General features: G+C 43.7%; 1 protein-coding gene across 3 annotated transcripts in view; it reads left to right on the top strand.

Annotated features, from left to right (window-relative positions):
* The window catches only part of hepacam2 (HEPACAM family member 2), a 43,883-nt gene extending 18,226 nt beyond the window's left edge, over positions 1-25,657 (top strand). Inside the window, exons 1-10 of one of the 3 annotated variants that reach the window (XM_080787025.1) lie at positions 848-958; positions 9,210-9,300; positions 13,796-14,179; positions 14,606-14,890; positions 19,523-19,822; positions 21,900-22,025; positions 23,727-23,748; positions 23,893-23,927; positions 24,278-24,351; positions 24,730-25,657. In XM_080787025.1, coding sequence (XP_080643151.1) covers positions 9,240-9,300; positions 13,796-14,179; positions 14,606-14,890; positions 19,523-19,822; positions 21,900-22,025; positions 23,727-23,748; positions 23,893-23,927; positions 24,278-24,351; positions 24,730-24,828 — 1,386 coding nt within the window. In that variant the 5' untranslated portion in view covers positions 848-958; positions 9,210-9,239 and the 3' untranslated portion in view covers positions 24,829-25,657. Of the gene's footprint in view, positions 1-847; positions 959-9,209; positions 9,301-13,795; positions 14,180-14,605; positions 14,891-19,522; positions 19,823-21,899; positions 22,026-23,726; positions 23,749-23,892; positions 23,928-24,277; positions 24,352-24,729 lie in introns of those variants that run through there. The other 2 variants (XM_080787024.1, XM_080787023.1) reach the window with 2 other exon arrangements.
* The last annotated feature ends 1,195 nt before the right edge of the window (positions 25,658-26,852 follow it).

Below are 26,852 nucleotides of genomic sequence, written 5' to 3'. Positions count from 1 at the left end.
AGTACAGGGACCCCCACACGGTAACTGTCATTTCACAGGAACCCACATGTGGTATAGGGAACCAGGACGTTCAACCACTGTAGTGTCCACTATAACCTGACTGCAATGGTTTGATAGGAACTGTGTTGTGTCTTTTTGTTCTGTGTCTTATGGATCTATTAGACAAGAAAACCATGCAGGCATGGGGCGAAAACCAATACTGACTTCAGTCTGGTATCATGTATACCGGTACGTATACGGCCTGCCTTCATTAACGGTTTACTGCTGGGGAGAACATAGAGGTGGCTGTGTCCACGCAACTCTGCATCCACAAAGTGACATTATATACATACCCGTTTATAGTAGAGGTGCATGCACTGCACACGCACGCACGCACGCGCACGCATGTAGTGGAGTGGAGTGTGTGATGTAAACATGTATTTTTCATATCCGTGTGCGTGTGCGCGTGCGCGTGTGCGTGTTGGACTGGGCCATAAGCACAGCACTCTTTAGTGTGTCTGCATCAGACGCTTATAGTGGTCCATGCACACTTTTCATATATTTGTCATATTATGGCTGCAGTATAGGATAAACATTTATTGCTTTCATTTCTCTCTGCCTCATTCAATATGCAACCATGCATCTGCTCGCAGGAGCAGTGCAATCCTTGAGAAAAGGTCTCTCAGTCACGGAGAAGATGCACGTTCAAATCATAATTTACTGACCGTGTTGATTTCGTCCGGGGCCTGTTAGAAATTGTGTGTGTGTGTGTGTGTGTGTGTGTGTGTGTGTGTGTGTGTGTGTGTGTGTGTGCGTGCACGTGCGGGTGTGCACGCCGCGTGTGCCATGAGGAGAAGAGAAGGACCTGTGTTGCACAGGCTGCAGAATGTGACATCGCCATACTTCCTGCCGTTGACGACAGGTCACGTGGCGAGTGCGTGGGCGAGATAGCAGCGAGTCAGTGGAATGCGTTAACGGGGTGAGGCTCCCACCACCAGCCCAGCCATATACACTGACACTCAGTCAGGGACACACATGGACACACACACACACACACACACACACACACACACACACACGTGTCACAGACACGCACATATTGTTGAAGCAGTATGCACGAGAGTCCACGCGTGCATGCACGCCCACCCGCACATATACACACACACACATGGTGCGCGTGTGCATGCAAACACACCTCGCACCTCTTGGATGTTTTGACTGAGTCAAGGTTAGAGAGCCAGCCAGCCTGCGCACGCACGCACGCACTTACGCACGCACGCACGCACGCACGCACAACATACAGCGTATGGTGTGTGAGTACACCATTCATCTGCTTCCCACTGTTATGAATCAGCAGTGTGTGAATGAACTCTTGTTAACCAATGAGAACCCTTGCAGGCCACACCCATTACCAGACCTTGCTTGGAACAACTAAGAACTTTTTTTTACCAGCTGCTGTGTATAAGCACAGCTGGTCAATGTTCTCTCTGCCCCACTTGCTGTATAGTTGAGACCTATGTTTCTCATTGGCTGTACTGACGATACATTTCGTCCCGATTGGCTGCCTCGTCTCTAGGCAACCACACACCTTTTGCGTCTAGCCGACCTCTCAGCCATGGGATATAAGGCAGCAGCTGGTAATTAATTGATGTCATCAATTCTTGTTCCTTAATGTCCAATGCTCAATTCAATTCAATTCAATTCAATAATCCAATTCAATGATTCAATTCAATGATTCAATTAAATTCAATAATTAATTTAAATTCAATTAAATTGTAATCAATGCTGGAGGGTTTATTTGCATGGCAAGATGCATTTTATATTGCAAAACAAACAAACAAAATGCCCAAATGCATGCGTTTCTTTCTGTCAGCCTCATGGTCATGGTCCTCTACTACAGTGCGCCACACACACACACATGGAACCCCCGAGGCATTTATTCCAAGGACTCCATAATATGATCCAAGTGGTGACATCCTCGTATGAAAACCAGTAATGGGAGGAACTCCTTCCTCTTTTGCTCTCACAAAACAGCAGCGAACATTGCATTTATTTATTTATTTATGTGTGTGTGTGTGTGTGTGTGTGTGTGTGTGTGTGTGTGTGTGTGTGTGTGTGTGTGTGTGTGTGTGTGTGTGTGTGTGTGTGTGTGTGTGTGCGTGCGTGTGTGTGTGTGTGTGTGCGCGCTCGTGCACTTGTATTTGAGATGTGTCCAGTGGTGGAAAAAGTATTCAAATATTTTACTTAAGTAAAAGTATAAATGTTGCAATGTAGATGTACTGAAAGGAAAAGTCCCATAGTTAAAATGTACTCAAGTAAAAATACAACGGTATCGGCATCAAAATGTACTTAAAGTATACTAAAAGTTAAATAACTCATACAAGTCCAAAATGTGTACAAAATCTTTTGAAAGAAGCCGATATACAAGCTCACAAGGCGTTGCGATGCGACGCCTTGTGAGCTTGTAGATCTGATATTTTCAAATGACCCAAATATGGGTTGAAGTGGTTAATGTATGTCAAAATTAATATCTCCAAAGTAACTACAGTAGTAACTAAAGTATTCAAATGATTGTAGTGGAGTATAAAAGCACACATTTTGGCTCTGAGATGTAGTGGAGTAGAAGTTAAAGTATTGCATTTAGTTACTTTACACCACTAGTGGCACTGGATGTGTCCCAGAGGCTGCTTGATGTGGACAAATTACTCTACAACATCTTCTTTACAAATATTGCAAGAACGACTGCCCTCCCACTCTGGGCGTTTTGGGCACATCCAAGCTTTCTAAGAACACAGGTGTATGCAAAGACGATTTTAAGCTGGCAATGGTAACAACTGATGAGGTGCTCAAGAAACGGAGTGCCCTGCATGGCCTGCAACCCAACAAGGCCACTCACTGGCCATGCAGGCAATATCCCCTCCAAAATGTCTCATACAGTGTGTGTGTGTGTGTGTGTGTGTGTGTGTGTGTGTGTGTGTGTGTGTGTGTGTGTGTGCGTGCGTGCGTGGGGTCTTTTTGGCACAGTTATCTTTGTGTGCCACATTTTCGTGCCATGAGTAATTTTGGTGTATATCACCGTGTACCAAAACAGGCAGTTAATGTGTGACCCCCACTTGTAACGAGTCCGACTGCTCCAGACGCACGCACACACGCACGCACGCAAGTGCGCGTGCGCGTACCAGTGGCGTGGCCTTGATGTGGGCTAGTGTCTCTGCTCTGAGTGCATGCAGCTGCAGCCCAAGGCTGCTGTTGGACGGGGTAGAAGAAGACTGAGGGAGGAATGGGAAAGGAGTGGAGGGAGCATGGGGAGGAAGGGAGGAGAGGAGAGGAGAAGAAGACTGAGGGAGGAATGGGAAAGGAGTGGAGGGAGCATGGGGAGGAAGGGAGGAGAGGAGAGCTGATGAAGGGGAGGAAAGATAGGAGAGAGGAAGGCAGAGGAGAGGCACGTATATGGACCATATTATGCAGACCGAGGCCATTCTTCCCCATATAAGTTAATGGCAAGGTGCAACTTCCCACAGGCAGCCCATTCATCCTAACAGAAGAGTCAAACTCACCAACGTTGCAGCTGTATACGAAAAGCATGAATTATTCTCTTTCTATCCTCAAAGTGTCTGTTTCATAAAAATCCACTGTAGACATGTTATGTTATACTTTCTATCCTCAAAGTGTTTGTTTCATAAAAATCCACTGTAGACAACTTTCTGTCCTGGCTTGCAGGGGATTATTTTTCTAAGTGTTGCAGTTTGGAAGTGCTCGTTATAGATATCACTCAACTGCCCTGCGCACCACGCACCTGTTTTGAATTTGCACATAACGCAGGAGGCAGCAGGACGTCGTTGCTTTACTGAAAACGAGTGCTTCCAAACTCTGATGGCAAGATGGCCGCGGTCTGCACATGGTCAATAGGGAAGAGGGGAGCAGAAAAAGGTGGGAGAGTAGCAGTGTTGATTTCGTCGACTAAAAACAACGACGAAAAATGAAAAAAAAACTAAATGGAAACTAAATGAGAACTAATTGAGCTATATGATTGACTGAAGCTAAGACTAAACATAATTGGCAATTTTGTCGACAAACAAAAGCTAGACTCGAATGTTAGGATTAAGGGACTACTGGACAAGAGATCCAGCGACCAGCGTAAGTCATTTTACACTTGGTTTGCATGCTGAAAATAGCAGATCTACAAGCTCACAACGCGCCGCAGCATTGTAAAATCAATGTAAGCGCAAGTGTAAAATCAGCCACCAAGACGCCGCCAAAAAACACATTTTAGTCGACAAAATCAACTGCAGATTTAGTCGTCTAAACTCGTATGCCATTTTAGACCAACACTAAAAACATTTCGGATGACTAAAATATGACTAAAACGAAATGAAGACTGTGACTAAACTCATAAAATAAAATATTGCTGCCCAAAATCAACACTGGCGAGTAGAGAAAGAGAGAGGAATGACTGAGAGCAAGAGGAGAGCCATGAGGGAAGGAGGAATGAGGTGCTGAGGAAGAAGGAGAGATGGTAAGGGATGAAGAGAAGATACTGAATGAGTGCAAACTGACTGTGAAAAGTGGACTCTAAGTAATCAAATGGCAGGTGTGGGGTTGCCATGGCAATCAATTTGGCTGAGGCAGAGGCTGCAAATTCTACAGGTGAGGGGACTTATTTCATTAGGTCCACTGGCAGAGCCTGACCAGAGCCTTTTGTGGCGGTTCTGGACAACGGTGTGTCCCACAGACTCACTGCCGGGCACTGCACTCCTTGTGGGGGTGTGGAACACGTGTGTCAAATTTGAAGTCGGTGGGGCGAACGGTTCTCGAGTTACATGGATTACTACAGGACTGACAGACAGACAGACAGACAGACAGACAGACAGACAGAGAAGTGGTGCATTTATAGTTAGATAGGTGCACGAGTTGGATAAAACATACTTCAGACTATGTACACGTACCACAAGAAATGACCATAAGCAATTGACGTGACATAATAGTGGCTGAGGGGAAGAGGTGGGAAAGGAGGTGAAAGAAGCAGGAAGAAGATGTGGAGAAGTGGTCTAGACGAGCAGAGCTATGTGGTGTAGTGTGGTAACTGTAGTCTCCGACGAGACAGGCTGGGAAAGGCTGAATGTGGAAAATGTGACATGTTTTAGCGCTGCAAGAGGGCCCCCATTTGAGGTTGTGTGCGTGTGTGCGTGCGTGCGTGCATAGTCTACTTTATAAAGGGAGGACCAGAGTAATTCAGGCTAGGCCTTGTTGGACTAGTTATACCAGACACAACACCATGCCATCTCATGCCATGCCAAACTGCACCCATATGCCACACCATGCCGTACCGTATCGTACCGTACCGTACCGTACCGTAACAAGACGTGGCACTTCATGGTTCAGTGTTGTTTTTGGCAGCAAATTTCTATTTTTGTTTTAGTCATAGTTTTAGCCATAGTCTCTTGAATAGTTTTCATTTCGTTTTAGTCATACTTTAGTTTGTTTTAGTGTTTAGTCTAGTTTAAGTTGACTAAATATCATAAGACTTTGGTCGACTAAATCTACAGGTGATTTAGTAGACTAAAATGTGTTTTGGCGGGTCTTGATGCCGTCGTAATGGCTGATTTTACACTTGCTGAAAATAGCCCATCTACAAGCTCAATTATATATTTTCCCTGGAACAACATATTTTCAGATGGGGAGTCGGGTGCCAATTACACATATAATTCTTGACATGATGTGTTTTGAAAACCACTAGAAAACATAGGTTTTTCAGAAAACTGTCATGATTTAGAAGACATTTTGTAGAATCTGGTCCCATGCCTATATGCAAGCAAAGCCATAATATTCCAAGAGCGGTTTTAAAATGCCATTTTATTGTCTGACAATATATCCCTCCAGCAAATACTTCTATCCACTACTAACTCATGATGAAGTGATAATATGCTTGCAACTAAGAATGACTAAAATACTTGTATATTGGTACCAAAGACAAAATAACTGTGTAGCTTAATGTGACCTGATGTTGGGGATGATGCACTGGCGCCATCTTGAGTTGAAAAAGTGCACTTTCACATATTCTGGATAGAGGCGCCAACCAGACCGATATTTATTTTTTGGACACACCAGATTAAACTCACTTTCTCTCACTTTCTCTCAATATGGTGAATAATATATATATATTTATTTTACACATAGTCATGTCAATGAACGTGTCTCGACTCGAAGTGCTGTGTTTAACAATTAATTGTTAAATATACTAAAAACAACAGGTTTGTGGCTACATTTGTCATAATTCATGTTGGGAAAAAAAACATTGTTACGGTCACACTGTGAATAGGTCCCCTTATGCTGCTGTATTTCCTGTCATGGGGAGCTGTGTCTGAGCCTCACAGTCACACCACCAACCACATGTGCGTTGTTACTTGTTGTTCAACAGATTTGGCAATAAATGCTGTGAACCTGAGAGAAGTTGTGGTGTCATCAATCTGCTGGAAGTGAGCCAAAATAGAGGGGTTACATCAACAATTACTGCATTGACTCAATAAGCCCTGTTTTTACCATGGCCGTTTGTCCTATAGTCTTCTCACTGAATGGACATCCCATGTTGTTGTTGGTTGGAGTTCGTGTGTTCCAACAATGGACAGAATAGACAGTTTGTTTAATGGTGCCAGCGCCACTCCAGGCACTCATTTATAACGGCCAACAATCGCTCGATTCACATGCACTGTGGTTTGTCCCTAAAAGATCCACCTCTTCCATTCAGCGGATATGAGCTTGCAGAAAAACACTCATCTCCACAGTCCACTGGGGGAGGCCTGGAGACACATGCAGTGACAAACGTATATAGGCTAATGTTGTTTATATGACTTTATATTGTAAATATAATCATAATATTATATACATATAGTGTTTGGACACACTGGAATGCAGTGGTGGAAACTAACTATTTACATTTTACACTTTTGAGGTATTTGTAGGCTATAGCCTACTTTACTTGAGTATTTCCAATTTCCAGTACTTTTACTTCTACTTCTACTCCACTACATCCCTGAGACAAAAACCACCACAATAGCACAGTAACACAATAGCGAAGAAACACAGTGAAGCATAATACAATGTTAAAAAAAAAAAAAAAAAAGCGCACACACTAAATTAATACAGTTACAAAATCCCTAATTGACCAGTGTATGACCTTACAAGCCAGCCCTATAATCATACAAAAGATCTTTCGTTGACCAAAATGTATCGACGCCTATTCTTAAAAGTATTTACTGGAGGAGCCTGGCTGGACCACTAGTTCCTCTGGAAGTTTATTCCATGCTCTGGCCTCTCTGACAAGTGTAATGAAAATTATTCCTCTTTTCTGAGGGACAGTTTAGTGGTAACAGTTTAAGGGAGTTCCCTTTCAACTCATACCTGTCGTCACAAAAATGGACAACAGGCTTGGCTGTAAAGTCATCTATCTATCTATCTATCTATCTATCTATCTATCTATCTATCTATCTATCTATCTATCTATCTATCTATCTATCTATCTATCTATTGGTGAACAAGTTTATAGACCTGGATCACATCTCCTCTGTGCCTCCTGTAGCCTATACACTAACTCCAAAAATATATGTAATTGGCCGCCGACCCCCATCTGAAAATATGTTGTTCCAGGGACCCCCCCCCAGAAGCAAAGATTTGAGTTAAAATGTTCAGTTGAGTTAAAACAGCAGACCTACAAGTTCATAGTGCGGCACTTGGTGCCGCACTATGAGCTAGTAGATCTTCTATTTTTCAATAGCTATAGTTTAACATAAAGTATAACATAATGCTTTGAAACACCAAAAGGGCCCCAAATGTGTTAACCTTTCTTCATAGGACGTACAGTTCTTTTATGTGCACATTGATGCATGCGTCTGTACTTGGTGAAACAAGGACTAATACGATAGTGTGACCCTATAGCTGTCACTAGCCTATATATTTTCACTGATCTTGCACGTCAAGGTCCTGATCCTCTATATAAAAACCAACAAGCAGTCAAAAGGTCACAACCGAACACTCCTTAATTGTTACTGTACTATCTTTAGATCTCCACCTTTATATCTTGTATCAGTGTTGATTTTGACAGCAACATTTTTTATTTAAATTTTAGTCATAGTCTCTTGAATAGTCTTCATTTAGTTGTGGTCACATTTAAGTCACCTGGAATGTCTAAGTGTTCTAGTTTTTTTGGTCGATTAAATAAGATTTAACTAAATCTACAGTTGATTTAGTCGACTGAAATGGATTTTGGCGGGCCTTGTGATGCCGTCGTAACGACTGATTAAAATAAATCATTGCGACGATCTACAAGCTCACAATTGTTGTGAGCTTGTAGATCTGCTATTTTCGGCAAGCAAGTGTACAATGACCTACCGTACACTGGATTTCTTGTCCACTAGTCCCTCATTTTAGTCTAGTTTTTATTTGTTGACGAAATTGTCAATATACAGTATTATATTATATATAGTCTTCGTTTTAGTCGTCATAGTTTAGTTTTCATTTAGTTTCCATATAGTGTTCGTCAGTGAAAAAAGGTAGTCGACAAAAACAAAAAAAAGTCATAGTATTAGTCGACTAGTCGATTAGCATGACCAACCCATTGGGGGTTACTACACTTTGACATCACAACTTCACCACCATCAAGAGTGGCACTGAAACTTCAGCCTGTACTAGTGTCAATCTGTCTGTCTTTTGTCTGTATCCACGGCCTAAGGGAATGCAGTTGACAGCTGGCATGTCATAATGTATTGAAACTGTTTGTATAGACATAGCTTCTTAAGTGCTCTCAAATATCGACCTAATATATGTCTCAATTTCTGACCCCCCCCCTCGGCCTTGGGGGCAGGTGTGTGTGCGTGTGTGTGTGTGTGTGTGTGTGTGTGTGTGTGTGTGTGTGTGTGTGTGTGTGTGTGTGTGTGTGTGTGTGTGTGTGTGTGTGTGTGTGTGTGTGTGTGTGTGTGTGTGTGTGTGTGCATGCGTGCGTGCATGTTGTGTCGACCACTCTGTGCTGTGCTGTCACTCTGTCCAGTAGGCCCTCTTCCAGCTCATACCTGTTTATGTCACATGGGAGGGGCCTGCAGGGTTCTGGGCAGGCCAAAGCTAGCTCTATTTCCCTGGCAAATGTTGTCACCACAACCAGCCACAGTCCTCCTCCTCCTCCTCCTCCTCCTCCTGTCCTCTGCCACATCCCTCACACATCTTCTCCGTCTTGTCACAAGTGCCAACGGATCCCCAGAGGATAACATGTCATGGAGACCACGGGAAGACTGGCGCTCTGCATCTGCACTGCGCTGTTCATGCTAGTAGCAGGTAAGAGAGAGGCATATATAGGATTTAAATGGCATTGTTGTTGTTGGCTGGAGTGTTCAGCTTTTTGGTTATCATTACACAGCTGAGTTACAGGTTGTACTGTCACTATGGCTGCAGCAGTGTTTGGCTTGGCATGGGGGGAGAGTGGAGGAAGTCTGGAGTTCTTTCGAAAGAGAGGAAAGGCGTTTGTTTGCTATTAGAATGAAACCTTCACTCTGAGTGAAACCTTCACTCTGAACTTGAGACAATTTTTTTTGCCCATTTATGTTTTTTTTTATTGGAGATCAGAGGGAGGAGTGATGCCATCTAGGAATACCTGTACGGTGACGTTTCAATTGAACCGGAGCAGGGCTCATGCAATGCATGCACACCTGGAGATGTTATTATTGTTTGAAATTATATTTTTCCATCTAGGACAGGACATCTTGACATTTATCAATTGTAAATCAAGTATATCTTTAAATTATATATATAATATATATCACTCACTCACTCACTCGCACACACACACACACACACACACACACACACACACACACACACACACACACACACACACACACACACACACACACACACACACACACACACACACATACACACACACTGTGAAAAGTTACTAGTTCCATTATTTATTTTTAAAACTAAAGAATATGTTGTTATCGTTGACGCACAGTTCCATGCTGTTGATGCAAACGTTGATCAAAATAACAAATCTTCTACACATTCTCTAATTGTGTAGACTTCTGCACAATTCATCTGCAATTAAGTAATGCGGATATTAAACAATAATGTAACTCGTGAGTTAACGATTTATTAGGGTCCATATGGTTACCAACTCTTATTATTTAGCTGGGGACCACCTGGAACCTCCTCAAGGACCACTGGTGGTCCCCGGACCACTGGTTGAAAACCACTGCCATAGCCTATATAGCAACATAATTAAAAAACCCTAGGGTTTTAGGAGGCGTTTTCGGAATCGGCCCCCCGGTCTAAATGAGTTTAGTAAAACATTGGAGTACTTTTTCCAGCACTGGGCATATAGCACAGCGACTCTGACTGGTCCCCCACATCCCACATGTGACCAAATAAAATCCAGGCAAGATCTTCAAACAGGGACTCTCCCCGTTTTCTTTTTTTAAATGTTTGTGTTTCATTAACCTTGCTTGAAAGACACGTATGTTTTGTCTTATCAGTTGGAGAGGAGCGGAGCGGGGGAGGGGGGTGGGGGGTTCATATCATCTGATCTCTGATGGTGGCACATCACCGTCTTAAACATGCACTGTTTGACAGTATTTACCCTCCAAACACAACCTGTGAGGGCGTTGGGGGGGGAGGAGGAGGGAGGCAGGTGCGCTTCCGAGGCCTTTTGTGTTTAGTTAGTTAACTTCTTTGAATGTGTGTGTGTCTTTGTGTGTGTGTGTGTGTGTGTGTGTGACTGTGTGTGTGTAGATTTAGAAGATGTCCTCTTATATATACCTCAAAGCCCCATTGTGACTATATATGTAATCTCCTTATCACCACAACAACAATCCCCAGCTGGGTTGTTTGGGGGGACAACAGCGGGGAGAAGCGGGTTCGACACACTCCTCGCCTTTCCTGCCTATTCACCGCCTTGCTGCATGTAAACAGAGGCACACTTCTGACAACAGACACACACGCACACACACACACACACACACACACACACACACACACACACACACACACACACACACACAGGCGGACACACTGAGACCTGCCTGCAGGCCTGTCGTCGGGGTGAAGCGTGCCACGGCCCACGGGGGCTGCTGGTGCTTGCATACATGTATTATTTAAAGACATAACACCAGCATGCAGCCACACAGTCAGTCTATTGTCACGGATGACTTGAGCTGCAACGTACTATAGGAGGTCTCCCCCGTGAGAGAGGACTGCAGTGGACATGCCACCACGAGGAGGAGAGAAGGCTAGGGGCTGAAATAACACATTTTTACTATGTCTCAAATGTGGTTATATGGGTTTAATTCTGACCTGAGATCAGATTCTAAAAATGTCTTCTACATCCTGACAGTTTTCTGAAAAAAGCTATGTTTCTATGTCAGTCGTTCTTCGAAAACTATCAAAATAACAATTCTTCTACATTCTCTAATTGTACGTGACGACTGACGACTATGTGTAGACTTCTTGTAAATTAACTAATGCAGATGTTTAACAGTAATTTAACTCTGGAAAAGAAGAAAAAGAAGATGAACAGTCAGAAATGTGAACAGTTAAGACAAGTGGAAAACTAAACTAGGTGGACAGACAGGAGTGGTGGCAGTCATCAAAATGTCCCCTCACTAGTATTGGGGGATGCCTGTGGTCTATTCATTTATTTTCCCCAGACAGGCGCTGCATGGCCGCCTATATGCCATGGTCTAGCATGGACCGTATATTATTTTTGCAGCGCAACAGTCGTCGTGTAGTGTGTGTTGGCTGCATACTGTATACGTACAGTAACTGCAGTTGCTCTTAGTCTCAACTCGATCAAGACGTCAGACAGGCTAATACACAGCAATGTGAGTCGTGACCACCCCACCCCCCCCCCCTCCACCCCCACCACCACCACCACCAAATAATGTCCGCGCACTTTTGACGTCCTGATGGCGCCACTGTAAACACGGTAAAACGAGACGGTAATGAGTAAACAAAAGTAGGCCTACTCCTCCTTTGTCCACTTACCTGCTGCTGCTTAACTTGACCTGACAACCCGAACCCGAATCACCACCTTTCATCCCCACCCACCCACCCACTCTCCCCCTCCACCCTTTTCAACCTCAAGCTGTCAAACGCATGGCCACCTGCCAAAAAGACACCTCCATTGTCCCCGGAGTGTGTCGGCGCTTAAAACATTATACCAAGACCCGATAACTGCCAAAGTATATGATTCATGCGGCATCAAATTAACAACTCTGTTAAGACCCTATATGTAAACAACCCTGTCGACAACAATGGTAGCTACTGGTGACAGTTGTCGTCTTCAAGGCGGTGAGCAAACTCACCTGGCGACCGTGGGAGCTCCTTCGTGACAGCGCAAGTGTTTGTTTTGCAACCGGATGAAAAAAGACAGGCTTTAGTCTGTGTCTGCCAGCCATCCGGGTCAATATTAACTCATTACATCTAATGAAACAACTGCCTGCTTAATTCCTGATCAGCATTTATTACATTCGTGAAATGCGTTTTAATCTGCTCATGCCAATGTATAATAATATGGTATAAGAACTCGTGGTATTATAATACTTCCACTCTGTTATGAAAAAATACAAGTGTGATTACAGTAGGCTATGAGGGCTTTAAGTACAGTAGGCTAATCACATTCCGGAAGATGTATATAGGCAGAAACCTTTAGTGTGTTGTTCTTTGCATATACATTGATTTATTTTTTACGACACCTTGTATTTTGAAAGATGTCATGTCAAATAAAGGTGCTCTCTGCCAACTCAACAGTGGCTCTTCTGCATAATATTATAATGAGAAACATTGGAGGCTTATGCAGAGAACACAGCGAGTGGTTCTTCTAGATACTCCCTGACAGGGACTTATAGCGAAAATATCAGATCTACAAGCTCACAACGCGTCGCGCTGGACGGGGTGAGAGCTTGTAGATCACCTATTTTCGGGGCATACGACATAACCAGGATGAGCGGCCCGTCAGGGCCGCGAAATTCTAGTTTCTAAACAAATGTGTTCAACGCAAAATACTGTGTTCATAAAAAAGCTATTCTCCTGAATGGTGCTTCCAGCATGGCATGGAAAGGAGTGGCATTTGCATTTCTTTCACCATAGTAAATGCTGCATTCGTGGTCTGGAGAGGGCAGTTGTTTTACAGACGAGTAAAAGGGCAGGGGTTGAAGCCCCCTTTGATGTCCACTCACAGTTAACAGTCTTTGTATCGAGTTCTGCTTGAATTGTAATTCTGCAAACTGTTAATACATATTTCAATCAATAAATCAAACATGTGTGTGCGCGTCCCTGCTCCCTGAACACATGCGCCACAGTGTATATAGGCCTACCTTGAGTGTTTGTTCATAATGAATCTCTGTCTCTTAAAGAGGAAGCTATTAATGAGTAGTAGCAGAGTGTACCATGTGTTATACCTGGGAGCTCCAAGCCAAAGTCCCCTGACTGAATGATTTACTGTCTACTGCATTAAAGGGCCACTTCACCCCTTTTGCAACCAGAGCTTATTTTATGGATGTTTCAGCATGCTGCAACATGACTAATGTAACATGACTATAATATTGTCCACTATAGTCCCTTCCTAACATTTTAGTCTAGCTTTTTTTCCTTCATTGGTTGACAGAATTATCATGATATTTAGTCTGAGGTTTAGTCATCATATATAGCTTAGTTTTCCTTTAGTTTCCACTTCGTCATTGAAAAAAAGGTAGTCCACGGAATTTCTTTTGTCACAGTATCAGTCGACGAAATCAACACTTTTCCCCAATCTTTCCCCACCCCCCCTCCCCGTTAGACGCCAGCTGTGAGTTCATCCGCATCCTCTCGCCGGGGGCGGAGCGACACGGCGTGGAGGGGAAGTCCCTGCTCCTGGCCGTGGAGACCCGCTTCCGTCTGAGCGAGGCCGAGTTCCAGGGCTCCTGGTCTCACCACGCCGCCGGCAGGCCACCGGGCGGCGCCATGACCAGGACCGTCCTGGTGACGTTCACCAAGGCCGCCACCATCGTCAACATGATGTACCACAACCACGTCGTCTTCGCGCGGCCCGACATCTCGCTGGGGATTCGGAGCTTGACGCGGCAGGACGAAGGGGACTATCACCTGGACCTCAACATCAGGTTCCTGAACGGGACCGGTCCCGTTATCAAGGTGGAGAAGACTGTGAGCGTTACGGTGGATGGTGAGTGGATCATTATATTGAATCTTTATTTCGGTCATTTAAAAAAATAAACAAAATGGTTGTTTAAGCAATTCACATTGCTTAAAGGTATATTCAGTGATTTCACTCAAAAAACCTTAGGTTTCGTTTTTGGCTGGGACTGGACTGGACTGGGAATAATGATTGCAGGGAAAAAACGTAGAACTCAGAGGCACAGTGACTTTACCGATAGTAACTGAATAAACCGGCTGGAGTGAAGAGCCAGGTCTTATACAGCTGGGCTTGATGAGGAGGTGTGTAGTTCCACAGGAGGTAGATACCACACGTCACAGCCCAGGTAGCCAGTCACACGCCCATGCCAGACCATATAGGGAAAGGAAAAAAAACAGAAACACAACAGAAAAACAGCCCGCCCATAACAATACATGTTGCTCTGTTTCTCTACAGTGCCCGTCTCCACTCCCGTCATCGAGAAGAGTCCGTCGCACACGGTCGTCGAGGACGAGGGCAACGTCACATGGACGTGTTCCGTGGAGAGAGGAACCCACGTCGGGTTCCAGTGGCTGCGGAACGACACCCTCCTGGGTCCCGGCGACAGACACCGGCTGTCCCGGGACGGCTCCACGCTGGTGATCAGTCCAGTGAGGAAGGAGGACATCGGGGAGTACCGCTGCGTGGCCAGTAACCCGGTCAGCCAGAACCACAGCGGCACCTCAGCCCTCAATGTCTACTGTGAGTATATAGAATGGGTCACCGCCGCCGGGGCCTTTTATTGACCGAGTATACATTTGGACTATATATATATCCGATCACGCGATCGTCATTTTCAAATGATCGGAATCGGACCGGGAGCACAAAAAAATAAAAGGTGATCGGGACGTCCCTAGTATCAATATCATATCCATATCGTGATATTAGACTGGTATATTGTCTGTTATTTTGGATTATTATACTATTGTGATATGGCACAATAGTGTATCGGCAGATACTAAAAATCTAATGTTCGGATGGGGAGCAAAAAAAATAACATTAATTTGGACATTCAAGGACGTGGCTGCACATTCAAATCACATTCAAAGTGTTCATTTTACTCAGAGAGAGAGTACAAATGTAATGAATAAGATCCTTTGATCATTTAATCACTATCCTTTAACAATGGAACACACGTTACCAACTGGAAACAAACGGGAGAACTATAGAGAAAACGGGAACTTCCCTTTTTCGGGGTTCCCTTTTTGGCTTTTCATCCTCGTCCTGTTATGGGGAGTACAGTAGTACCACAAGCGGTAGTAAATACTCAAGTAAAACTATAGTTTTGCAAGTACTTTTCTGAGGATCTGTACTTTTACTTGGGTATGTTTATTTGCATCTAATTGTCTGCGCCAGGCCGGACACCCCCAAGGCCGGTGACAATGTTTTTGCCCGGCCTGTCCGTCCGTCTGTGTGTCTGTGTGTCCGTAGTGAATCTCCCTCACGTTGGACTGATTGGCGTGGAATGTTTCACGCACACACCCAGTATAGGCCAAAGAAGAAGAACCTGCACCCTGCACATTTTTTCAAATTGGCCTCATGGTGACGCTATGACCGCGGGCCCACGTCACATTATATACAATTCACTAGGAAAGACCAAGCATCAGACATAGGAACCCTTTAAGATGGTTTATTGAATGAAGGAGTAGGGTACTTGTGGTCACGAATGCAGAGGCTTGAAGTATGCATGCGGGGTATGGTCGTCTATGGTGCGCCGCATGCGCAGCATGGAGTGCGCAGCATAAACGGCCATGTCATGGAATACATGGTGAAGCAGCATGGTCGTCTATAGATGCGCCGCATGCGCAGCATGGAAGCGCATCATAAACGGCCAAGGCTTAAAATACATGGTGGAGCCTGCATGGTCTCCCATGGACGCGTCGCATGCGAAGCACGGGACGCGAGGGATGGCCAGGCATAGAATACATGGTGAAGCAGCATGGTCGTCTATAGATGCGCCGCATGCGCAGCATGGAAGCGCATCATAAACGGCCAAGGCTTAAATACATGGTGGAGCCAGCGTGGTCGCCCATGGACGCGTCGCATGTGAAGCACGGGACGCGAGGCATGGACGGCCAGGGCATGGAATACATGGTGAAGCAGCATGGTCGTCTATGGATGCGCCGCATGCGCAGCATGGAGTGCGCATCATAAACGGCCAAGGCTTAGAATACATAGTGAAGCCTGCGTGGTCGCCTAGAACGCGTCGCATGCGAGGCATGGGACGCGTGGGGTAGACGGCCAGGGCATGAATACATGGTGTGACCAGAGGTTCGAGGGGGCGGACCCAGATACTTTGGCTTAGGGGTCGAGGCGTGAGCCTGAGTGGTATAGTAGAACCCCCTCTGGAACCTGCAGATTAAGGAGAAAGGGAGGGAGGGTGGGTTACAAGAAACTGGCACAAGGCATTTTTGACACTTGAGTTTAAGTACCCACAGTTATGGGCGAGGTAGGAGTGGCCAGGTTAGTTGGAGGTGGGTGAGTGGTTTGCATGGTTGGCAAGGGTGGAGTTTGGTTGGCAAGGGTGGAGATGGCAGACAGGTGGGTTGTCTTCTGCTTGGCCAAACCTCCCGAACCTTAGTTGTTCCAACTCCATTCAAATCGGTCCGACTTTTCAGATTCCATTCCATTTTGGCTTTCCACAGATTGCCGGCCCCCTGGGTATATTATAGGCAATCTGGCCTGGCAGAGACCGGAACTCTTTCGGGTTTCATTTGTTCTCCAATACAAATTTAACGAAGACATTCACTTTTTACTCATGGCATACACTGGCATACTCTAATGAAAATAGTGTACATACTTACCAGATCTTTTTTATATATATATATATATTACAGGTAATATAAGTTCTGACTTCTATCAGTCATTTTCTATAGTGAGATATCTCTACTTTTACTCAAGTGCGGCTTTCAGGTACAATATCTACCACTGATTAGATTACCCTGCATGTAAAGCAGCATTAGGTGACTTCTTGCTGCAGAACTGGGAACACGTGGCATGGTATTTGCATGAGTATATAGTATACGCATGGATGACAGATGCCCCTCTGTTCCAGCAAGACCAGCATCACTTCTACATTGTTCGTGTCGGCGTGAACTTTATACACATTGCAGTAACAGACATTTTACAAAGTGATCGTTTGGACACATTATGTTAATATTTGACCTTTTGGAGAAAAAAAAAGCAAATATGATTGGTTGGTGGCTGAACCAGTTATTGCGTATAGGCCTATATGCGTGACAACGGTACAGATCTACTCCGCTTATTGTATAGGTTCAACAATGTCATATACAGTAGGTTGGTAACTTCGTACCTATAACACTAGACCTGTGCCAGTGTGTCACACTCACATCACGTCATGATTAAAATATGCTACCTCCTGTTTCCTGTCTCTCGAGTCAAGGCCGAGCTGTGCAAAAGCAGGACTTAAAATATCAAATTAAATAAGATATAATAATATTAAAAAATGAGGGGGAAAAACAAAACAAAAAAAACAGCAATGGTCACAAACTGGCATTAAGCTAAATCTGTTAGCGAGCTAGTAAAGCCAGATGTATTATTACTAATGCTACTATTTACATTTATTTGAGTTTTGTTTAATGAATGACCTACTTCCAAGTTCAAATACATGTTAGTTTTCCCTCTTCCCGTTATGTGCCCTTTGAAAACATGCTCTTCTTTACTATATTTTGAACTTCGTCCCGATAGAATTGGAGTGTTGTCTTTTTTAGACGGAGCATGGATTCACAAAACACACCCACCGAGGACTGACTGGAAATGTTGCATGCAAAGGTCTGACTAACGTCACCCGAGCGCACGGTCTGTTTTATGAGCCATGTTCCATTTAGGACCTGCAGGAACACGTGAAATAAAAGCAGCATTGTTTGTGTGTTCTCTCAGCATGCCATATTTGTATCGTTGCTTCCAGTAAAGTCTCTCTTAACCAGTTGTGAGTTTAAGCACATTTGACTTATTAAACACCTGGAGACAGAGACGAGGGATTATAATGACGGAGGCTTTTAATACTAGACATAAAGTATACCTGTCCATTGTTTGCTGGATAGAATATTTATTGGGAAGTCATATAGCCTGTGAATTCCATCTACAGACAAAAAAAAATCAAACAAACAAACAATAAAAGCAAACCATGCAAGTATTTCACATTTCAAACAGAATTTTACTTTTTTACTATCATTGTCCTTGTTAACCATTATATTCCTATTCTGAGGCAAACATTTGAGGAAATAAATAGCAGATCTACAAGTTGTGAGCTTGTAGATAGTCTATTAACGGGCGAGGTCAAGCACAGATCCTTGGGAAGGGGCCATCAATTACGTATATAGGGTTTAAAGATGGAGTGCCCTAAAACATGATCATCAATTATTATTATTATATTAGGAGGAAGATTTTTTTTCAAAAAAGTGTACAGTATTTGTTAAAATGTCGTTTTCATGTGGACACGCCCACCAGTTCATTAAGTATGCCTGGTGATCCACCTGAACTGAAGCCGCACCCACAGCTGTTGTTGTATGATAAAGGGGGAGGGGTTAGGGGAGGGGATGATATTGTTATATCACTGTTTTTTTTTCATTGGCACGTTTGACTGTGAGAAAGCCTAAATACACAGGGAAGACATCATTGCACATAACAACCACAGTACACACCAAGGAGTCTATAACGAGGTACCGTCTCCTCATAAACACATGCATGAAAAACCGGAGAAAATACGAAAATCACGGCACTCCATCTTTACGGTTTTTTAAGGGTATTGTTGTGGGAAATATGAAGACTCAAATGTCTTAATAGGCTATAGTATATGGTTCCATGCTAATCTGTCTGGTCGTGTCTGTGATCAACGACACCGGCCTGAAAGCCTGTCTCAATCCAATCAAGTTGTATGTAAAAGGCTATGTCACACCTATTGTTTGTTATGAAACCCTGCTGGGCCTGAATAGGTATCACTAGGTAGTTCCTGTCTCAGGAGGAGGGGCGATAGCCAAGACAGCCATTTGTATTGTACCTTTGTGATGGTCATGTTGATCTGTGGACCGGCGATTAGGGTATAAGAGAGGACCTACAGGGAAGCTCAAGGACTGGTGGGAGGGAGACGAGGAGAGAGAGATGGAACTGAGAGAGAATGTTGAAGGATCCAGGCTAGGCCTGCGAGAATGAGAAATGTTGTTTGCTTGTTGCTGTTCTTCTGAATAAACTTCTAAGATATACATTCACCCGGATGGACATATATTGATTTCCATAACAGTATATCCATCAAACTATAGTCTGCATAATGAATGCTCTGTTGCTGAACTTAACGCCTTTCCTTATATAACCCAGACGGTCCTTACAACCTGGAGGTGAACTCGGGCCAGGGCCTGCGGACCGGCGCCGTGTTCACCATCAACCCCGGCGAGCTGGTCTCCTTCGACTGCCAGGCGGACTCCAACCCGCCCAACACCTACGTGTGGATCTCCATGAGCCGCAACGCCAGCCAGGTCATCACCGAGGGCCCCCGGCTGGAGGTGCTGGCGTCCTACCACCGACTGGCCCAGCCCGAGGACTATCTGTGCCGGGCGTTCAACAACGTGACGCAGAAGCAGGACGAGGCCCAGTTCACGCTGCTGGTGGCGAGGACAGGTGAGGGAACATGCATGGCCACTATAGGAGCAGAGCCATTATAGAGTAAGACAGAGTTATACGACAACTCCGTTCACTTTCATGGTGGCCAGGCTCTTCTACATAGACTTCTGTTGAAAAGGGACAAACCGGAAGTTTATACGGAATGCATTGGAGTCTATGGGGGCTCGTGCGAATATACATGGACCACATGACCGGGCTGTTTTCTGCCCCCTCAATGTCGTAACTCGGTCTTACCCTATGGCTCTGGCCAGGAGGAGAGGAGTGAGCGTTGGTGGGAAAAAAAAGTACTCAAATGTTTAACTTAGGTAAAAGTATAAATACTGCAATGTGGTTGTACTCTGTTACAAGTAGAATTCCCGCATTCAAAATGTAAAAGTAAAAAAAGTACAAAAGTATCGGCAGCAAAAAATAGCCGATCTACAAGCTCACAATGTGTCGCATCGCGACGCATTGTGAGCTTGTATATCTGCTATTTTAAAATGACCAAAATGTATATAGGGTTGAAGTGGTTAATATATGTTTTCTAATAAAAATGTAAATCTCCAAAGTAAACTATAGTAACTTAAGAGAGAAAAGAGACGAGTGGATTGGTCTCTGTAGTTCGGAGGCAGCGCCTTGTGGTTTGAAGGCTCCGAACTGCTTGTTAATCCAAATGACCAGAGACGGAATTGAATCATGAATGTAATTTAAGACAGTGGTTCCCAAAAGTGGTGGTCCGGGGACCCCCAGGGGTCCCCTTGAGGGAGTTCCAGGGGGTCCCCAGCTAGGTGATAGTTTGGAACCAAATGGGTTGGCTAATTAAGTGTCAATTTGGCGGTCTTTGACGTGAAAATGTTTGTGAACGACTCGACTAGATTTAAGAGATATGGTTGATATGAAATATTGCATTGAACAGTCAGTTGCTAAGTAGCAGTCTTGGTGTGGTTTGAAGGCTGCTAACGTCCAGTGCCTCTATGGGAAGGTAAACAGCAGCTAACAGCTGCTGTGTTTGTTGACCCAAGTTTTATAGCATGCAGAGTTTCTGTGTATTCTGTTGCGAGATTGATTTGTTGTCTTGGTGATACTGATGGCATACCACAATGACTACAGCTGATACTGGCTATGTCATAAACGGGGGCCATCGCCATGTTGGGTTGTGGTGGACATTTCTTGTCAACATTCCGTTTTTGCCACAGACATACAGAATGAGTCGACAATAATATTACCAGAAACACATAAATAGATAGCCCTGAATGACCACAACAGGTCTGTAACGAGTGTTCAAATGGAACCAAATGGACCCTTACGGGTCCACTCTCAGAGTTAAGGGGGTCTTTGCGCAAATAAAACAATTGAGAACTACTAGTACTAGTTGGACTCCTAATGTCCCATGGTGTCATAATAAATAATGTTTATTCTGAAGAAAACCTGGAGACTTGACATTCAGTAAGTGGTGTCAAAATAGGAACATTATAACGGTGTGTAAAACAGAAAATATAAAATATGACTGCACGCACAAGGCCAAGTCTTTGCCACGGACACATTTTGTCATGTGTACGGACATGTTGGTGACCCCTGATCATAAAAGGTTGTCATTGCAGTATTTTGGAGTCAAAGATGAAAGACAGGTTTTAAGTAGGCCTATACTTGTGTTGGCTCTGACTGAGACAGTGTAACAAATGTCACTGTGTCATGAAATATTTGCATTCAAAAGAGAAAGCAACGTCTGTTAGCTAGACTAGAGTATGAGTCCGCGTAGAAGAATAAAAAGCAGAATAGTCTAGAACAAAGCATTGGTTTTCAATAACATTCACTATAGCAATATCTAGAAGGTTCTCCTTTCTCAATATTGATTGTGGTGCTTTTGAACGTAGAAATGGAAAGTCTTGGGAGCCCCCCGCACTACCATAATTATGTCTAATATTAATATGAAAACATCCTTATGTTCCCAGGCCAATATTGTTTGTTTGTTTGATTGATTGATTGATTGATTGATTGATTGATTGATTGAATACTTTATTGGCAGAAATGTACAGAGTACGTCCAAAGGGATCGCCGAAAAACAGTCCTTAATTGCCGTCTCGTTTCCATTCAGGTCCTGGGAAGAACATCCAGGACAGCAACCCTGTATCCCCGCTGGCAGCCATCACTGTCTGCTCGCTGTTCATCATTGGCTGTATGCTGCTGGTGTTCCTCCGCAGAACCTGCCATCCCAAGAGAGGTGCGTTTTTTTATTATAGTTTTATCTCACACGTCACTGAGTATACACAATATCTCTATAGTCATTAAACAAAACAAAGTCTTATCACATTATTCAAATTCCATCCTCATGGCCTAAGAAGTTTGCGGGGGTGCTCCGTATATCGAAGGAAACGCTTGAGGCATTTTCTTCAAGACGCAAACACGGCGTGTGACTTCCGTGACATTTTGCAACGCACGTTCCCGCTATAGGCCAAGGAAGAAATGACACTCCATGGTGGCGCTATAACAGGCCGATCCGTGTAAAACTATACTATGCGCACATCCCTAGAGGGCCAAAAAAACCCTGTTTGCCCTGCATCTATCTGTATACAATTGAGACGTTGTGCGCGTGCAACTTTGCGCATGCACAGTTCAGGTGGCCAAGTCATACACCGTCTGTCACGTATGCAGAGTATGCGGAAGTGCCGGAAGTGCCTTTACAACCGCACACGCGATGGAGCGATTGCGGTGAGCACGCAATCACAAAACGTACGCTTTGTGTGTGTGTACGTATGTCTCACTCGGACACACGATATTCACGGAGAAACAGCGACAACACAGTCGGACACGAGGCGTTAAGGCTGCATTAGACGCACAAGCTTCGAGTTTATCACACCTGCCTTTTTTATATATTCATATTTTGTTTTTATTTTCAATTTTTCACAAAATACACATACCACCCGCCCACATAAAAGAAATCCGCACACTGTCTTCACTTGAGTTTAGACCTTCATCAGGCATAAAGAAGAACTGACAAACAGTCACCAGTTTGCAGGTGTGGCCCGTTTTGAACGAAATGCCTCAGATCATTAACGCGGCGTCTAATAGACCTTTAGCCCTCACCCCATGGGTTGCACACTTTCCAGACAGGAAAGTAAATATCATAGAATAAATACTGGTTCATTTTTGGAAACAGACCTTCAAAATCTCTTCCAAATCCGTCAGCAAGGCCTGCTGTATGCACTGGAAAAATATGTGCGTGACATTTCTTTTGTTTGTCTACTCTAACCCGTGTTATGCTTAGCTGTGATTGGAACATAGCAGTTTGGGGAGGGGCTTAGCTAAAGGTCTATTGCCGTGAAACTTTGCATGCACATTTCCACTACGACTACGTTCAGGACCAAATGCTGCCCCTTTCGACTTAGGCAGTAGCTTCATAACTCTTTCTTGCCCTGATGAAGACCTTGATGGTCGAAACATGTTGGCAGTTGCCTTTTTAATTCAATAAAGGCTTTCCTCTTTTTTTTTACTTTGAGTGCCCGGATCCTCTCTTTTTATCTATGTCTTGCTCCCGTTTTTGATCCGTGTGAGCACCTTTTTATCATTATCACGTTTTGCTATCTCCGTTGAGCACCTGGTTAGTTCCTCTTTTTCTCAGCTTCATAACTGTATTGCGGTGGTGGTTTAAATTGCAAAGCCACAGACCACTGAGTGGGCACTAGAGTGTGAATCTTGAACCTTGCTTGACAAGTTAACTAGCATGAAAACTGTACCACAGCTTGCTTATGGTAAGACTAACAGCTGCCACAGTTAGACGCCTTTGATGTTGACATTTATTATCAGTTGAAGGGAACCAGAGCCAAGACACAGTGGAATGGTAAATAGAAACGTTCCTGTTTCTAATCCCCCCCCCCTCTTTCTCTCCCTCTCTCTCTCTCTCTCTCTCCTCTTCAATCAACAGTGATCATGAGCATCTACAATCGGTAAGATTACAAATGAGGCCTGGCCATAATAGGCCGGCCTTCTACAAGCCTTGGCCATATAAAGTTAATCCAACTAATGTGCATGCTATGCTGTAATTACACCATACATTTGAATTAACGGCTTTGTTTGTCTCTCTGTTGCAGACCGCTCGCAGAACAGAAACGGCCACATCGTTCAGGTAAGGTACCTCTGCACCTCATGACTTATTTGTTAACATATAAGTCATTTTAATAAGCATACTTGCTGGCCTTGTAAAGACATTGCGAAGCATTCAGTTAATGACTCAATAGTGAAAATTCTATTCATTCTTTAAAGGAAATTGTCTTGGGGTTTGGTTTTGGTCTCAAGGAAACTATAGCTGAAAAGAAAGTTGTGGGTTTGACGTCATTTAAGGGCTCATTTAGACCCCGTAACGTGTGACAAAGTATGAATTAGGATTGGCTGAAGTGGTCGAAGTGCTTCGGGTATAACTTGCCATTAGCGAATGGAATGGAAGTTCACTGACATTGGATGCACTTCTGTCACCAGGTCATGAGGACGCAACTGAGGATTTTGGCATCTATGAGTTTGTCTCCATCCCTGGTAAAATGGAATCCACACAGGTAGGCTATTATTATTATTTTGTCGTGGATTCAGCAATAGCTTGTTTTTCATCCAGTTTTCAAGGGCAGTTCTTAACCCATTCGGGACGGGAAAAGAGCAGATAAACCGTGAAAATGTGGCATAAATCTTTGATTATAATATTCTTTCAGAACGTAAATGTTTTTAACTCAAATCTTTGCTTCCGGGGGGTTCCCTATAGAACTACATATTTTTTTTACGTCGGTGGCCAATTACATCTAGTTTTTGTGGTCCTTGACATGAAACTCTTTGAGAACCGCTGACACAGAAAACTGTCAGGATTTAGAAGACATTTTGTAGAATCTGTTCTCAGTCCTATATAAATGGGTTCATCTCCATGTGTCTCTTGTCTTCTACAGGCATCATGCAGATCGACTCTTGCCCGCCTAGAGACAGTTCAGGACCTCCACATGACCATCTATGACGTCATCAGGCATGTCCCTGAAACCCCCACCTGAAGTGACTTTCAACGACGACCAGAGACTCGAGCACGTAGTAGCAGGTGTCTCTCTCTCTCTCTGTTACCTGCAGAGCCCGAAGCACTTGTTTCAATTATCCTCTTTTTGTCACAAAGGATGAAGGAGTTTTATGTGGGCAATCAACCTTGATCACGCACTATTATTGCCCTGATATTTTTGCACGGATGTTAAATGTCTTTCGTGGACATCATTGTGAGCTTAAATATGGCTTGACGTTTGTGTGTAAAAGTGTACACCAAATGCTAAAGCCATCTCAAATTGTGCCTGTTGTCCTTGCGAGTTGTCGCTCATAATGCCTTGTGTTGCATTGTGCCTTGCTGCAAGCTGGCACTCTTCCTATATGGCCTACTTATTTCAAATATTTATTTAATTTAAAATACGAGGATTTTTATGTGTTATCTAAGCACAGTTAGTATTACAAAGATATACAAATTCTGTGATTCTATTCTGAGCCTTCCCCGAAAGATAGTCTGTTTTGCAGGCGTTTGGAACAATGCATTTTATACGGCATGGAATATATAGGTACAGTGAGAAATGTACCGATGAACATGGTGTCAAACTGTAAATATTGTATAAGGATTTATACTGCAGATTCTCTATGGATTTCATAATGCGTCTACTTAAGTATTTTCACTGGATATGTTACTGTATCTATGAAAAATGTGTCTTTATGAATGTAGCAGTTCTTCATTTCAACAATATTTCACCAATATTGTGTGAGGGACAACGGATCCCGATTCCTAAGTTATTGTACAGTTTCCATTTACATGTGTGCTTTTTGTATTTAAATAAATTTATAATAGTTTGATATTGTGAGTCGACGAAAGTTCGGGTCATTATTTCTGGCGACCAACCAGCAACATGCTATTGCCTTCATTTATTCGAGGTGAATCAACGAAACGGTATCGGTGCTTAATCCACATTGCAATCCGCTAGTCAGAACAGATGCTGATAGAGTTTGGCTGTGGATAGTAAATCTGTCCAGCTTACAATTCTAACGCGGTAGCCAGCCTGTATTAAAGTGAAAAAAGGAAATGTAGGATCGAACTTAAGAGTCTATCGCAACAGTTCATCTGCACACCACTTTATGAATACCACGAGTGTATATCACGCAGAAGTCAATAAGGACTTATTTTTATTTGTTTATTTGGACAGGACAATGCATATCAATGGACGTCACATGGACGTATAAATACACCGGATTTAGCACAGTTGCTCATTTTCATCCGCAGTCCTCACAGGAAACACAAAACGGAAAAACAGACAGAATATACATTTACATGACATTACATAGGGAACACAGCATAAAAAAGAAATACACCTAAAATAATCATAAATGGTTGCAGATGTATTGTTGCTGTGTTGCTTGTGTAGCTATACTGGGGGGGGGGTGTAGAGAGGGACTGACAGACAGATGGTTCAGCATGGTGGCAGAATGCCCTCCACCTGCTCCTGCTGATACCTATAGTCCCAAATAGATGCGTATACAGTATGTGTGTGTGTGGGAGGGAGAGAGACAAGGAGAGGGGATTTGAACAGTCAAATCTGGACTGTTCATTTAGGCTATACTGTAACTCAGAGCGTAAAAATGTACCTGTTGAGGGTCTGTTGTAAAATTAACACTCAAGAATATCATGTCCAGAGAGGGATAGGGGCACAGAGATTGCTCTTAAGAGTGTTTAAAATGCCTTCATGGTTGATATTAGTGATTTGTATTCCAAGAGAGCATGACCTCTAAAAACTAAAAAAACTCAATAGCAAAACTCCGGTTTGCTATTCCAGGACCAAGTCATGGCAAATCATACAGTAGATTGGGTTACATTTACATTCAATATGGATCTTCACAAAATGCACGGCTGTGTTATTATCCATATTGATTTATTCTATCTCGTGGATATAGGGGTGAACCTTTCCTTGAATAACAATCATGCAGTTGATTGAGTCTAGCAGTAATTATAGCTTAGCTGCCCCTGCACGGCCAGTTGAGATTGCTGTGTGTTTAA

The sequence above is a fragment of the Protomyctophum bolini genome (assembly GCF_963924005.1).
Source record: "Protomyctophum bolini genome assembly, chromosome: 17".
Classification (NCBI taxonomy): domain Eukaryota; kingdom Metazoa; phylum Chordata; class Actinopteri; order Myctophiformes; family Myctophidae; genus Protomyctophum; species Protomyctophum bolini.
The sequence above is the reverse complement of the archived record's forward strand: the minus strand, read 5'-3'. Positions and strand labels throughout refer to the sequence as shown.